Genomic DNA, 16,953 nt, shown 5'->3' on the forward strand with positions numbered 1-16,953 from the left:
AATTTTGGTGCCTTGAGACATTGTAAAGGTGTCCAGTGATGGCAAGGCTTCGCTTTGGCAGCTCAGAGCAGGCACTCCAGAACAGCCCTCCTGCTTTATAGCTCTGTGAGCGCTATAATCTCATCTTCTTGCTCTGCCCTGTGACCGCTTGAAATAATATGCATGTGACCTCCCCAAATTTTGGCCATTTTTCTTTAACCTTCTTTTTGCTTAACTAGTGGAGGCTTCGCTCCACACAGGGGTAAGGGTGGTTTGTTTGTCTCTTCTGGTTATGAAATGCCTTCCATCTAACACTTTGTGTTTCTTTATTTGTTTTTTTTTTTTATCATTTTATTGGGGGCTCATACAACTCTTATCACAATTGTTACAAAGTTGTCTTTGGATGCTGTTATCCATTATGCAACGGTGTGATAGTAACCCACTCCAGATTTACGTTTGCTGTAGTAGCCAAAAGGGTCAACTGGTCAAGGACACCTGGCTGGGCCTCTGGGAGATCTCCAACATGGTTATTCTTGGCGACTATGTATATTCAGGGTACTGAACGCAGGCTGAGTTTAACAGTAGGGCATAATAAGTGTGATGGCAAAAGGGCAGGGGCAGGGCAGGTGGTCTGTGTTAAGATTCTTTTCCTAAAGTATGCCCTCTCAAGTTTCCTCTTAAGGACTTGTTTACAATTTGAAGTGTGAACCACAAAACCTTTAGGGGTTCCACAATTTTGTTCAATGCATCTGTTATCTAGCTTGATTTCACTGCAGTCCCAATTTGCGTCGGTACCTGTGATATCTTCCTACAAATATACCCCCCTGCCTTATTTATTAATTGTCCTATTTTACATGTATTTTAAACAGCTTCAACTGAATGTACACATATTTAATATTTATACATATTGTCATCCGTATAAACTCAACTGAGCTCACAGCTAGACAAATTTACACGAAAGGTGTCACTGCGAATGAAAAAACTCAACCACACATACACACATGCCCCCTTCTCTTGATTTAGACCCATTCCCTTCCACACAGCCGGCACCAGTGGGGCGATGCAGATGCAGGCAGCTCTGTGTGTCTATGGGAGTGCGATTGGTTCTTCTCCACAGGTTCCCAGCATCCTGTGCAGGTGGCCCCTGTACCCTTTATCCCGCAGCGTGGCCACCGCCCAGCTTCCCTGCCCGCCCCTTGGCGCCGCCGCAGTGCGCAGAGCTGGGCTGGTGCTCATCGCCCTCACTGGAGGCGCATTCTGTGGCTGGCACAGTCCCCAGCGCTGTACCCGCGCCGCACCCCCTGCTGCTGCCGCAGCCCCAGGCCCTGCGATGGGGAATGTGCCCTCCGCGGTGAAACACTGCCTCAGCTACCAACAGCTGCTCCGAGAGCATCTCTGGATCGGGGATTCCGTGGCAGGGTCGCTGGACCCCGCGCAGGTACCAGCTTTTGGTTCCAGATGTCCCCGCCCTCTTGGACACAGCTGCCAGTCAGCTTCTCCCCTATCCTCCTCTTGGTACCCTCTTTCCTCCGTGCACCGCCTGGGCCCCAGGGCCTTTCCTGCTGCAGTTTTGTCTGGTTAGGCCACACCTCTTAAAATTAGCTTTCCCATCATCGTTTCTGTGAGTGCAGCTGGCCTTTCGAGATAATAAGCAGTAAAGTCCCTACGTATGGCCATGTACAGGTCTCCTGTAGAAAACTGTGCCGTCTCTTATTTATTCCTTACAACCAACACATTGTATTTGTGTCCTTGGGCAATCCTCCAAGGCAAGCCCCTTTATTCTCAGTTTCCTCCTAGTGCTGGGTAAGCAAGACCAGTTTGTCAGGAGACAGAAAAATGAATGAAGCCAACATGTATGGTGGAATGAAGTTATCCAGCAGATCATTAATTCATTCCCGGCGAGCTTATGTTTTAATACATATTTGAATGGATTGTGAATAGTAACAATTTCAAACAAAAACTTGGTACCACTTGATTCCTAAAAGTTCGTACTAAGACAACAGTCAACTTAGTGTCAGCCTCCTTAGACTCTCAGACCGGCAAACAAAAGAAACAGGCAAAGGACAGGATCATTTCTGTGAAGAAATTCCTTTATCTTTTGAAAACACTTCAAATAAAAAATAATCAAAAAATAAAAAATAACTGATAGTTGTTACATAAAAGTTAAACCATTAAAAATGGAGGGATACTATAAGAGCTTGAATGCTACTTTATAACTACTGGTGCTACCTGTAAAAATGTTTACTCTTAGTTAATTTTGTTAAAAAACAGTAACTAGTATTAATTGTTATAGCATTTCAGTTCACTATGGCTGTAGCTGTGAATCAACCATCCGATGTTAGATACTTATTTTCCTGTAGCTTTGCATTTTGCATATTCTCAGGTCAGCATATCAGTATATGCTGTTGTAACCGTAGTTTTACAGATTGAAATTCAACGTTTGTCGATTTGAAAATGGATAGTTGGCTCCTCTTTCCTTAGAAGATGGCCTGAGTCATCTTACTCAGAAACAGCCTGAATGTGTTAACAAGAGTAGAGGGGACAATCATCCCTATCTTTTAACACGCCCGTGTCTTTCTATTTCATGTCTATACACTGAATTTTAATTTTTCCATAATATTTTTTCTTTTAAAGCTCTTAACTTCCATTTCCGTTCTGTTCTACGCAATTGGGAATCCTTTATCTTTATTCCCTAAATCAGAGACTTTGTTGCTGGGTGAATATTAGTTTCTCTATTGAGCCCTGTGTTCTGATTTATGTATTTTGTGGGCTTTGGGGCAGTGATTAAGGATAGGCTGCTGGGGAGGATGTCTGCCTTGTCCTTTTGAGTAGGCACTGTAAACTGAAATGACTAGGCTTAGTGATTAAGGAACGCAAGCTATAATATTTGGGGGCATTAATCAGGTAAATGAAGACCTTTTGTTCCTTTTTTGAGAAAACAAAATATATCTTTTAAAATGCTTTTTAAAAAATCACTAACTGCTTGGACTGGGAATTCCCATGCATCCTTCAACCGAGCTTAAAATCATTCCTTTAGTCCATATTTTTTCTCCCTTCAGAGTCGATGCCCACTTCTGTGTTCTCACTGTGATTTATGCACAATTCTGATTTGATTCCTATTTTGTTGAACTGTCATAACTTGAGTTTCATCATATTTGCCGTCATCGCAGCAAGGACACCTGTCACTTGACTAACCATAGCTCCTTCTTTGACTTCTTACAAAGCTTTCCTCATTTCACGCCCCATCTCCTTGTCAGGCTCAATGGCCTTTATCTGGCTGCTAAATCAGGTATACACGGCTATCGATGCTTCTCCTAGGGCTTCTTATCCACACTCACAGTTTCAGTTATCATTTGTATATCAATGTCTTCCAGATTTATATTCCCATCTTTCCCCAAGCTCCAGTTCTCATATCCAGCTGCTTACTTGGCATCATCACTTGGATGTCTCAGAAGCAATTCAAAAAATTCAACATTTAAAAAATTGAATTCATATTCTCCATCCTGAATCCCTGGCCATTCTCCAATATTTTCTACTACAGGGAACACATCCTTTCATTTAGCTATACAGGCCACGGACCAAGAACTCCTTCCTTTAATTTTGCAATCTCAGCTCTTGAATTTCTCTCAAATTACTCTATTCTTTGAACTTCATGTTACCACCAGCTTCAAAATGGGATGATCCCTCTATGAATTCCTGTTTGGACTCATGCCCTCATCTCCTTACTGACCTCCTGCAGGTATGTATTCTCCTCCTCCTTCAATTTGCTGTCTATGCAATTAGCTAGAAGATGTTTTCTATTTCAAACAGATACATATGACCCCCCTGTTAAATAGCCTTCCATGAATCCTATGACTCTTGAGAATGAACACAACCCTTGTATTTCCTGAAGGCCTAAATGATCTGCCCATTACATCTCTGTAACACCATCTCAAATTATTCCATTTGATTCTCACTGCTTCTCCCTTGGTGGGTTTCTTTGAATTCTCCAATACATTATGTTCCCTGTGGAAGTGTGGTTTCCCCCTCCCATCCCCTGCTAGGAAGAAGCCCTTCAGTTAATTTTCTTTGAAGCCTTCTTCAACTCAAATGATATCCCCTAATAAAACTTTTCCCACATTCTTGAAGTAAACAGCTCTTGTTGGACTTTCAATTGCATAGCACATTATTCAATCTATATACTGTGAATTATATATTAATTTTTTGTTTCGTGTTGTATTCATTTTAGTATTTCATCCATTACCAGAGTCTAAGCATCATAATATACATGTGGACATGCATGCACACACACACAACACACACAATTCATCATAGAATTCTCAGAATCTAACAGAATGCCTGGATCATTTCAGGTGGCCTGTTTATCCTTGTTGAATGAATGAATGTATGGGTGGGTGCTTATATTGCTAGGCCTTAAGTATTTCATGGTTAAGGACTATCATATCATACTTAGAATTCTTCAGAACCAAAACAGTGATTGACACATTGCAGGGACATGACCAAGACTTGTTAACCGGACAGTAGAGCGATGAGAACGAGGATATGCTGGCGATAGTTTGAGCTGAGTGCTGAAAACAGAGAGACTGTTACTGTTGGTGAGTCATTTCTTCATCTCATAAAACCTCCTTCCCGTTGATGGGGAAAGAGTTAAAAGGGGATCTGGAGATGTGAAGAGACCGCATGCAAGTTAGCCAGTTCTTCACCGTGAAATCTGGCAAGCAGCATCGTGAGCCTGTTGGTGATTTGAGATACTTTGATTGCAGGAGGGAGAGACACAATGTGCAGTGTTTTGAACGTCCTGTGGTATGCACTAGGAAATCAGAAGTCTAGACCTTTTTCTGCCAACTTATTCTGTTACTTTGTGCAGGAAATGACCTCGGTCGACCTCACATTTTCCGTTTGAACATTAGAGAAAATACTTCCCTGATAAATTATCAGTATGCAATTAAATGCATCCACAAAGGTTTACAGCCTCACAAAACTCGGGGAACAGTTCTACTCTGTTCTTTGGGGTCACTATGAGGTGGAATTGAATAGACGGCCTTAAAAACATTTGAACAGTTAAGATTAATTTATATTTCAGCACCTCTTTTCTATTTCCTTTGTTCTTACTTCCTTCATCTCCGTTTGTTTATCTGGAAATATTTTTGTTCAACCAGAGAATGATTTCAATATATGTACAGGTCTAGGTCTAGTGGTGACACTTTTTCTCACTTTTCCTTGAAATTATTTTTAGTGTTCAGTGTTTAAATATATGTACATCATATGCAATAATATGAATGAATATTGACTTCACACATGTGTTCTGTATGTAGAATTAAAAGTGTTACAAAAATACAAAACAACATACATCTCAACAGATAAGTAGAAGCCAGAAAACAATGAAATCTGGTATTAGTATTATTTTTGATCCTTTGACAATAATGTATATCTTTTTTTAAAGATAATTTTATTGGGGGCACTTACAGCTCTTATAACAATCCATACATCAATTGTATCAAGCATGTTTGTACACATGCTGCCATCATTATTTTCTAAGCATTTACATTCTATTTGAGCCCTTGGTATCAGCGCTTCTTTTTACCCTCCCTCTCCCATTCCCACCCTCATGACCCCTTGTTAAATTATAAATTATTATTATTTTCATATCTTACACCGACTGCTGTCTCCCTTCCCCCATGATTTCTTTCCCCACTTCTCACCACCTTCCCTCTACCCTCCTGGTATCACTATTCCCATTTCTGTTCCTGAAGGGTTTATGTGACCTGGATTCCATGTGTCCTGAGCTCCTAGCTATACCTGTGTACATGCTCCAACCTAGCCCCAGTGAAAACCCCTAAGCAGAACTGGGGTCATGATAGTGGAGATGAGGAAGCCTCAAAGAACCAGGGAAATATTGTGTGTTTCATTAGTGCTATACTGCACCCTGGTTGACTCATCCCTTCCTTGAAACCCTTCTGTGAGGGCGTGTCCACTTATGAGACTGCTTTACCGGTTTTTGCTTTGTCTTTGATTTGCAGCAGTATGGCAGTTATGCGTATAGGTACGGCTTTTTTAGGTGTATTTTTTTCTGGCTATAATTCATAGTATTTCTTGCATATATAGTGTTTGCTGCATGTTGGCTTTTATCAAATTTGGAAAATATTGAATCAGTTTCTCTTCAAACACTATGTTGGTCCTCCCCCCTCCCCCTAATAATTTGGATATAAAGTTTGATGAATCTTAGACCTTTTCTGGTGTCTCACTCATTTCTCATATTTTTCCTGCACTCTTTCCTTTTGCTTTTCTTCTTAGTCAGTTGGAATATTTTCTTTTCACCAACTTCCATATTACTAATTATCTCTTCATGGTTTTTTTCAAATTCTTATTCAATTCATTAATTTTACTATGTTTGGAATGAGTAAATTTTCCATGTGATTATTTTTAGAGCTTTTAAGTCATTGCCACAGTTCTCTGTCTTCCATGTATTTCTTGATTATTTGTTAACGTTTCATCAGTTACTAGAGTTCATTTAAATTTTATATCTGGCAAATCCAATATTTAGATCTCTAATTGGTTATCTAATAACATTTTATTGTGTTATATCTGTTATGAGAACGATACTCACTGTTTTTGAGTTGATATTGACTCATAATGAATCTATAGGACAGGGTAGAACTGAGTTTCCCTTTATGGGAGTAGAAAGCCCTGTCTTTCTCCTTAGAAGCAGCTGGTGGTTTTGAACTGTGAACATTTCAAGTCACAGCCCTACATGTAACCACTATGCCATGAAGGCTTCTCTGAGAGTAATGATACTCTCATTTCAATCTTAGAATTATGATATTCTTTTCCAGAAAATATTTCATTGCCTCTGGCACAGTTTCAAAACCAGAACAAATTTACTGCCAGTCGATTCTGATGCACAGTAACCCTACAGGACAGGGTGAACTTGGTCCTGTGGGTTTCTGAGACAGAAACTGTTCAGAGGACTAGAAAATTTCATCTTTCTCCCCCAGAGCAGTTGGTCTGGTCTGTGGTTGGTCAACTGCTGGTTTGTGGGTGGCAGTCTGACTCTTAACCATGACATCATCGGTTTAAGTCCATTAGTGATTTAGGTTCATTTGAATCTGGGACACCTTAAGTTGTGAGAGCTCATTTTTTCCCCTACCTCTTCATTCTTTTAGTTTATAACCCTTCCTGAGTTCTAATTAAATTTCTAGGTATTTTCCAGAGTCTGACTTTCTGGTTGTGACCTGAGTTCAAAATTTGTCTTCCTTAGACCAAACTTATTAAAATCTATAATTATTCTCATAGCCTCTCACATGTTGGAGTGAATTTGGAAATTTTCTTTAGAAAAAAAGGGATTCTGACTCTTAGGTCAGACACCTAATGCTCTTCATCTGTGTTGGCCCCTGGATTCCACACCCTTTTCAGATCTGTAAGGCTATCAAGCAGTGGGGATTTTTGTTTTGTTAATATTTTATCCAAATTCTAAACTGTTTACAGTGTGAGGTATGTTCAGTGCATGCTCATCTGCCATTGTTGGAATAAAAATGCCAATTTTTAAATTTCATTAGAGATATTGGCTCATAGTTCTCTAATCTTGTGGAATCCATGCTCCGTTTTGGTGTCACTGTTATACTAGCTTCATAAAATGTGTTGAGAGCTTACTGTCCTTTTCTATGATCTGAATAGCTTGTGTAGAATTAATGTTATTCTATCTTTAATGCTTTTTAGAATCCTCCTGAGAAGCCACCTGGGCCAGAACAATTTCAGTTAGTAGTTCCTTGGTAACCATATCTATTTCTACTTTTGCTAAGGGTCTGGTCAGGTCCTTGACATCTATATGAGATAATCTGAGGAGGGTTTCTTTTCCTAGTTATTTGTCCATGTCCTCCAACTGGTTGTATTCTTTGGAGTACAGACCTTTCTTGTACTGTGTAATTAGTCTTTTCATTTCATTAGGACCAGTTGGAATTTCCCCTATTTCATCTCTATCCTGGATATTAACATCTGCTCCTTCCTATCTTTTGTTAGGTTTGCTAATGGTCTGTGGATTCTGTTAATACATTTGAAGAACCAGCTTTTTGCTGTGTTGATTTTTCCCATTCTTTTTGCTTTCCCACTTATTTATCTCCACCAGGATTTTTATCATTCAACTGCTGAAGGTTTTCTGATGAGTCTATCTTCCTACTTCATATGTGCATTTGTCACTATCAAACATCCACTGATAACTGCCTTTGCTATACCTCATAGGCTTGGGTATGTTGTATTCTCTTTCTCATTAGTTTCTAGAAACTTTCTAATTTCATCTCTAATTTGGGCCAGTACCAGCTCCTTTTAAAGGAGCTTATACTCCAAATATTTGCCCTTTTTAAAAAAAATCTTTCTTTTGTTGCTTTCCAGCTTTATGGTGTAGTGGTCAAAGAAGGAAGTCTGCGTGACCTCTATGTTTGAACTTATTCAAACTTAACTTGTGCGCCAGCATGTGATCGATTTTCAAATATGTACCATATGCACTTAAAAAGAATGTGATTTCTTTGCAGTTGTTTGGAGAGCTCTGAATGTGTCTATCAGGTCGAGTTGCCTAATTATTGTTTAGTTCTGAAGCCTCCTTGTGGATCTCCCTACCCCCGCACCCCCGCACCTGCCCCACCAATCTGTCTTTCTTGGAGAGTAGTGTATTGAAATCTCCTACTATGATTGTTGATTCTGTGATTTCTCTTTTCATCTTTTGAAGATTTGGTTGACAAATTTCAAGGATCATATGTTGGGCATACTTATGTTTATTATGCTCACTGGTTCTTAGTCTACTGATCCCTTAAGCATTATATAGTGCCCATGCTTATCTCTTGTTATGTCCTGCACCTTGAGATCGAGTTTGCCAGAGATTGGAATTGCAGCTCCTGCTTTTTTCTGATTGCCATTAGCTTGATCTACTTTTCACCATCCTTTGATCCTCAACCGCTGTTTGTTTGTGAGCTTCAGATGTGTCTCCTGCAGACAACAGTTTGACGGGTTTTGTTTCCTAATCCAATCTACTAGCCTTTGTCTTTTAATGGGTGAGTTCATTTTGCTTCTTTGGTGTTAGATATTTTCCTCCCTCCCTCCTTAGCTATGTATTGTGTATATGTTTTGGGGATTCATTCTTCCCTACTTTTCACCTTTGAGTCAAAGACAACTTGGGGATTGCTTTCAGTGTATTGGCCTCTGAATAGTGTTACACTAAGTGGTGGCCTCATGTTCGTTCTTTGTGGATGTTGTTCATCTGTCCAAATTGAGTTGGAAAGTGATTTTTGTAGTGCTGGTTTTTTTTAACGTATTCTCTAAATTTTTACTGATCTGTGAAAACTCTTACTCTCTGTCTATTTTGATGGAGAGTTTGATGGATTAAAGACTTCTGTGTTACCATCATTATCCTTCAACTTTCAGAATATTCTACTACATCCGCTCCTCTTCTTCATGGTTTCTGCTGATAAATATGAGCATATTCTTATCTGATTACCCTTACAGGCAAGTGTATTTTTTTCTCTAGCTGCTCTTATGATTTTTTTCCTTTTCCTCAAAGTTGGATAATTTGACTCCACTATGCTTCAGTGTGCTCGTTTGGAGGTTGAGTTTAATTGGTGACCTCTCTGCTGCCTGGATGATTGTCTGATTATCCTTCATTAAATTGGGGAAGTTTTTTCCCAAGAATTCCTTTATAAACAGCTATTTTGGCTGTTTATATCTTCTTATGTCTTGCTGTGGTATCCCTATTATTCAAATATTGCTTCTCTTCATTGGTCTCTCATTGTTCTTGGACTTTCTTCAGCTTCTTTGATTATCTTGTTTGATTGTCTTTCTCCTTTGTTGAATTTTACTTGGTGTGACAATGTGGGTAAATTAGGGTAACAAATCCACAGAAACTCATATGTATAAGAGAGAATTTTGCATAAAGGTTAAGTGTACATTGAGAAAGCGTTCCAAACCAGTGCTTCCCAAACCCATAGGCCCAACATTTGCCCATATGTCCAACACCAGTCTACACAGTCCTCCTCAATCTCACAAAACACGTGCAATGACACTGACTGCAGGAGGAAAGCAGAATCAGTGAGTGTGTAAGCATCTCAGTCCTGGCAGGGGTCTTCACATGGCTGCTTTAGCACCCAGGGCTGCATCAGGGGAGGTCCATGTGGATTCTGCTTAGGGATGTTTTGCAGGAAGTGAGCCTTGCCAGCTGAAGCAGGGAACTTGGCTATCTTTGAGGTCCCTAATGTGATTGTCCACATCCTCCAGCTTGTATTAAGGTCTTTTACCAAGTTTTTCACTTATGCTGCCTTGTCCCTTACCTCTTGTATTTCCTTTCATAAAGTGGACTCTCTGCAGATCTTTGGCAAATGGCTGGGATCCGGCAAGCAGAGTAGATTACCAGCAAGCAACATGGAGAAGGCCCCTTTTTCATATTTTTAAATTAAAGTTTTTTAGATCAACCATATCCATGTCTCTATTATTTTACTTCAAGTATGCCTTTCAGTGGGAATCCTTGGTGCAAAGCGCAAAAAGACATATGCCACGTAATTAACTAATTTACCTGGGAAATACCAATTTTATCATGGTTTCTCAAATAGCATGGAACCTGGAAAATTACCCTCATTTGTTGACATCAAAGACTTGTACTCTGGAAGGCAAGGATTTAATTAATAGATATAACTAAGTAAGAAAGTTGAAAGTATGAATATTTGTTTAGCGACTTAATAGGAAAGTAGTCTCAAGCAACAGCAAGCTCCAAATAACAATGATGTAGGTTAATGGCTGGAAGGCATTAAACGTCCAGTGGTTTTCTTTGAAAAGCTGATCAATGAGTAAGGCTGATAAAGTTCTCATGGACATTGAGTCAACTCTGACTCATAATGACTGTATAGGACTGGGTAGTTTCTGAGACTGGAACTCTTTAAAGGAGTAGAAAGACTCATCTTTCTGCCATGATACAGCTAGTGGTTTTGAACTGCTGAGGTTAGGGTTGACAGCCCAACCTATAACCACTATGCTTCACAAAGTCTGAAATTGGATGTTAGGTCTGCCAGGATATTTGAACACACCAAAGAAGGGCATCCACGTTTGGGGTGAAAGCAATCATGGAAATGATATTGGTACATGAATTATTCAAGTTGTTAAGCAGGGATAACGGACAGTGTGACCAAAAGCCAAGGATCTTAGAAGAGAAGAGGTTTCATATATTAAAAAGAAGTAGCAACCTTCAAGAAGTAATGAAAGCTAAAGATACCTCATTTTGCTATGTCTCCTTTTGCTAAGTCAGGGGGTAAGAGATCAAGCAATGTACTTGAGAAACTTACAGCTAGGCTTGGCTCAGTTGAGGTATGGAGATAATGGGAATGTTAGGTAAAGTTGTTGAGAGCTAGTTGATTTTAGTACTGGGTTTCCACAGGAGAAAACAGACTTGACACTTAGTATAATGGAGGAGGCTTGGGATGCTTGAAATAATGGCTTAGAAAGGCAGATAATTGTTGGGTATAAAACATAGGGAAAAAGAAACATAGGAAGTGCTTAAAGGGAATAGGATTTCAAAATAAGGTGGGTTACCAATCAAATAAGTCTCCATAGTTTGGTAGTAGATGTGAGTTTCATTGAGTTGTTTCAAAATCACCTGCTATCAAGTCAGTTCTGACTCATCATGACCCTTGATAGAGTTTCCAAGACTGTAAATATTTCTGGGTGTAGACAGCCTCATTTCTGGTAGGTATTATGGCTAGTGGGTTTGATCTGTTGACCTTGCTGTTCACAACCCAACATCAGACAAACCATGGAATAATTACATTTCATGTCTCAAGTTTGGGGATTTTACGGCACGGGGTATACTTTAATTTGGATTTACTGTATATCCTTTCATATTAAAAGCTTTAGGTATATATAGCCTATTCATAGGCTGGCTTACAGAAAGTGAAACACCTGCCTTTGCATACTGATGGCAGGGATCCTAGTGATTTTTAAAGATATATATCTGTTTTAGAACCTCTTCATCTTTAATCAATTAAAATATGTTATCTCAAAGGAGTTTCATGTTCAAAGGACTTTTATAGCAATATGTCTACCTTATTGAGTTATCCATATGTACTAGGTAAAGTTTAACCAATTAACATAGAACAACTCATTTAATTCTCACAACAACTGAGTTGCAAAAAGTTAAACATCTTTCAAAATAGCAAAATGTCAACTGCTAGTGAATAGCAGAGATAGGATTTGAGCTCAGGTGTTTTTATTTCCACAGCCCACAATTTTCACCACTGTACTAGTGTTTCTCAAAATATTTACTGATTGACCATGTTCACCACAGCATTGCTCACAATAGCAAGGAGATGAAAACAATCTAAATACCCATGTGTGGAAGTATGGAAAAATAAACTTTAGTTTATACACACAGTGGAATACTACACAACATTAAAGAACATTGATAAAATTGTGAAGCAGCTCATGACATGGACGAATTTGGAGAACATTATCCTGGGTGAAGTTAATCAACACAAAAGAACAAATATTGTATGAGATCATTGTTATAAAAGGAAAACAAGATAATGTTTTTGTACCCAGAGAAATGGACTTTGATGATTATCAGTGGTGCGAAGGAAAGACAGGAAAGGGAAAGCCATGGATTATAGGACAGACAGCTGTTAAGGTGAGTGCAGGAAAGGAAATTTGTTCTGCAAGTGGAAGAAAAGCAAAAAACACAAAAACCAAAGGGGGTAGGGCAAGCTATTGTGAGGTTTGAACTGCCATCTGATTTACAATCAATAAAAAGAAAATGTTAACTGTAGTGATGGAGGTGCTTATTGTATGTGCTGCAAATTCTGGTTTAGTGCTCCAAATAGGAGCCCAAGTATTGTTTGTTTTTATTTTGCATAAATTTGGAAAGCATTTGATGCTTTCTCCCCCCACTATCATGATCCCAGTTCTACCTTACAAATCCCGGTAAATCAGAGCATGGACACAGACACAGGTAAGAGCTCTTGACACAAAGAATCCAGGACAGATAAACCTCTCAGGAACAATAATGGGAGTATCAATACCGTGAGGGTAAGGGGGAAGATGGGGGAGAAAAGGAGAGCTGATCTCAATGATCGATGTATACTTTACCCCATGGTGTCAAACAGCAGAAACATGAGTGAAGGGAGACAGCAGATGGTGTGGGGTATGAAAATAATAATAATTTATAATTTATCAAGGGTTCATGAGGGTGGGAGGGTTGGGGAAGAAAAAAAAATGAGGAGCTGATACCAAGGACTCAAGTGGAAACAAATGTTTGTTTTGAAAAGGATAATGGCAACATATGTACAAATATGCTTGACACATTGGATGTATGGATTCTTATAAAAGCTGAAAGAGCCCCCAATAAAAAGTTTTTACAAAATTATAGTCTAGAAAGCCCTAAGGAGTATGTCTACAACAATGTACACAAATAAGTCATAAATCATATAAGTATAATCACTTCTCAAAATATGAATAGTATTTGCTTATCTGACACAATTGGAGAAGCCCGGTGATGTAGTGGGTTACACGTTGTGTTGCTGACCACAAGGCCAGTGATTCAAAACCACAAGGCTCTCCAAAGGACTCCCATAAAGCATTATAGTCTCAAAAACCCAAAGAGGGAGAAAAAAAATGGAAAGAAGAAGCCTTGTTTGGATAGCAGATTCTGCATTGAACTGCTAAACACAAGGTCAGCAGTTAGCCTTCATGAGCAGATCCACAGGAGAAATATGAGCCTTTCTGCCCATCATAAGCCTGGGAAACTTACTGGGCCAGTTCTCCTCTGTCCTGTGGGATCGCTGTGAGTCAAAATCGACTCGATGGCAGTGACCCTTTTGAATTTTGGAAAACACTGTGCTGGTGCCACTGCTACGCTTCCATCCCTGTAGCTACTGTCGTTGGATTTGCTGTCATATCAGGCTTCCACTACTCTTGTCTTTCTAGAGCTCCTGGCTGGCTGCGTCCAGCACATGAAAGACTCCTATGAGTTTCAAACTCTTTTCTATCTTCTTTGGGTTTAAGACTAGAGTTCTGCCTGGAATAGAATTTCATTGAATGCAAAAGGAAAAACATCTTGGTTTCCAATAAATTTCCTGTTCCCTTCAATCTTTGATACTTTCTGTCCTTGGATTTCTGTTTGTTCCTGATTTCCTTGCTTTCTCTGATTCCAGCTGGCTTTTACATCCTTTCCCCATCCCCCTTCCGTGTGCTTGTTTTTTACATCAGCTCTGAGCTCCTCCAAGTCTTCTGGCTTCCTCTATGCCTATTCAGCGTGTGCTACAACTTTCCCTGACCCTTCCCTGCTGGTCTGCTCCCTTCCACCCCCCAAGCTTGGCTTTCATTGTTGTTTCTTTTTTCCCAAATCAATAAGGGGGCTAGACTCATGCAGACCCAAACCTTTATGTGTCACTTTCATCTAACAGATGGTCTTTCGGAGATAAAGCAAACTCATCCAATTTGAGGATATTATTTTAACAAAAATTCTGATTACAAAATCACTGTCCTACTTCTGTAAAGCCAGAAGAGTTAGAGCCATCTCCCGGATTGTCCGGTTTTCTCCTGCTGTTGTGTACAGTTTTGACTTAAGTAGGACACACAACTTGGCTGTGTGGCTGGCCTAAATTGACTTCTGGAAATATTTTGTTTGGTCGAGATGATGCTTCAGAAATTTGAATGTCATTAGGAAAGACTTGCTTTCTCTTTGTTTCCTATACACCTGACTGCTTCCGAGATGTAAGATATCTTCCCTTGCTTAGGTATTTGATTTTGTAGACAATTACATGAGGGTACTTTTCAGACACCCTCAGGACACTTTGGGATATTACCATTTTTATAGTTATTATTACATAAAGCCTAATCATAATCTCTCAGGAAGCAGAAAGTCATTTTATAATTACTGAATGAATATTTGCCATCTTCCCTTTTAAGCTTAGGTATACTTATTTATCTGAGCAATCGAAATTTATTCCTCAGTGAGCACTGTAGCTTTTAAAATGATTTCTCCAGTACCTACCATATCGATTTGCTGGTTTTCACTTGGTTTCACGTAGGAATACTATTAATTAAGTTCCGGAAACATTATTTCGAATCAGAAATTCTGTAAGGAGTATTGTATAGGAAGATAAGCATATGTTTAGGGTTGGTAGTTGCTGCAGAGTCTGTCCAGACTCATAGCAACCCTGTGTCCACTAGAACAGACGAGACTGCTCTGTCCATCCCGCTCCATCCTCACATGGGCTATGTGATGCCCATTGCTGCTGCTGCTGTGTCAGTCCATCTTGTCTAGGGCCTTCCTCTTGTTGGCTGCCCCTCCCCTTTAGCAACCACGTTGTTCTTATCCAGCGCCTGACTCTCCTAATAACATATCCAATGTATGTGAGATGACGTCGTTCCGTCCTCACTTTTAAGGATCATTTTGGCTCTACTTCTTCCAAGACAGATTTAATTGTCTTCGTACAGTCCATGGTACTTCTACTATTTGTTGCCAGGACCATAGTTGAAATGCATCGATTTTTCTTTGGTCTTCCTATTCAGTGTCCAACCATTTAGGTTTACAGAGGTTTACATTTTTAGTTATTCATTAAGGGGCACAGGGCGAGGCTCTTAAATACTGGCTAGTCTAAATTAAATGGCTTATTTTTTCTCTTATCTATATTTAAACTCTGTATCTACCCTGGGTTCACAATCACAATACACAGTGGTTTAATAAGAAGTGTACACCAGTGTAGCTAGGGAAGAAGCCCCAATGTATGTAATTCAATTAGAACACAGGTCTGCACATGTGTTCTCATTTTGTGCTTAGGAATTAATGACAAGTGGGATTTGAACTGATTGAAGATCCTTCTAGCAGAAAAATATGGATGAAGATTTATGGACAAAATTACTATCATGAATATAGATGTATTCATATGTACATATGTGTATGTATATGTGTGTGTGTAAGTATACATATCCCAACTTATCTATCTTTCTATCTTATGGGAAACAAAATATACAGATTAAAAGGTCCTATAATACTAATAAATATTAATTTTTTTCTATTTTGATTTGATCACTTTCTTATAGAGGTATAAAAATCTGTGCATCTCTTATATCCTTTGCCTCTTAATGGCCTCACCCTAATCCTGGATGGCTGAATTGAAGCAGAAAACAAAATAAAACACAAGCAGATTCACTGCTATCTAGTCCATTCTAAGTCATGGCGACCTCTCGGACAGAGTGGCACTGCCCTATGGCTTCCCACGACTGTAAATCTTGAAGGGAGGTGAAAGATTCCTCTTTCTCCCTCAGACAGACTGATGGTTTCAAACTCCTGGCCTTTTGGTTAGGAGCCTAAAGGCCTTACCAAATATGGCTGAATAGATTGAAATGGCTGTTTCTTATGTAATATTTATACAGTTTTATTGAAATCTTCTCAACGAAGGCAGTCTTGGTGGTGTAGAAGTTATGAGATGGGTTGTGATCAGCAAGGTCAGCAGTTCAAGACCACCAGCCGCTCCTCGGGAGGAATCAACATCCTTTACAGTATTGATTCTCATGTATGATTAGGTTTTGAGATTGTCGAAGGAAGTCTCATGTTTCTTTCCTTTTTTTAATCAATCCTGAATATAAATCAACTTTGATATAGAGAAACACTGAATTATTGAAGTTTTCAAGGATTTTGCCTTGCATAGGTCCACAATCAATTCTTATGGAAGCAGCAGTCAATAGATGAAATGACACACTGAATTGGGTAAATCCGTGGCACAAACCTGCTTTAAAGTGTTGGAAAGCAAGGAGGTGATTTTCAGGACAGAGGTGTGCCTCTCGCAAACCGCAGTATTTTCATTTGCCTCATATGCATGTGAAAGTTGGACACTGAATAACAAGGACCTAAGAGAATCAATGCCTTTGAACTATGGTGTTCACAAAGAATATTGAAAGTACCATGACTGCCCAAAAGATAAACAGATCTCTCTTGTAATAAATAAA

The 16,953-nt window shown here is 39.3% G+C and overlaps 1 protein-coding gene across 1 annotated transcript in view; it reads left to right on the forward strand.

Annotated features, from left to right (window-relative positions):
• Positions 1–1,261: 1,261 nt before the first annotated feature.
• HMGCLL1 (3-hydroxymethyl-3-methylglutaryl-CoA lyase like 1) overlaps positions 1,262–16,953 on the forward strand; it is a 174,981-nt gene continuing 159,289 nt past the window's right edge. The window contains exon 1 of the mRNA XM_004696344.2: positions 1,262–1,417. Coding sequence (XP_004696401.1) covers positions 1,310–1,417 — 108 coding nt within the window. The 5' untranslated portion in view covers positions 1,262–1,309. The remainder of the gene's footprint in view (positions 1,418–16,953) is intronic.

The sequence above is a fragment of the Echinops telfairi genome, unplaced genomic scaffold (genome assembly GCF_000313985.2).
Source record: "Echinops telfairi isolate 266 unplaced genomic scaffold, ASM31398v2 ScPeMD7_3533;HRSCAF=4204_1, whole genome shotgun sequence".
NCBI lineage: Eukaryota > Metazoa > Chordata > Mammalia > Afrosoricida > Tenrecidae > Echinops > Echinops telfairi.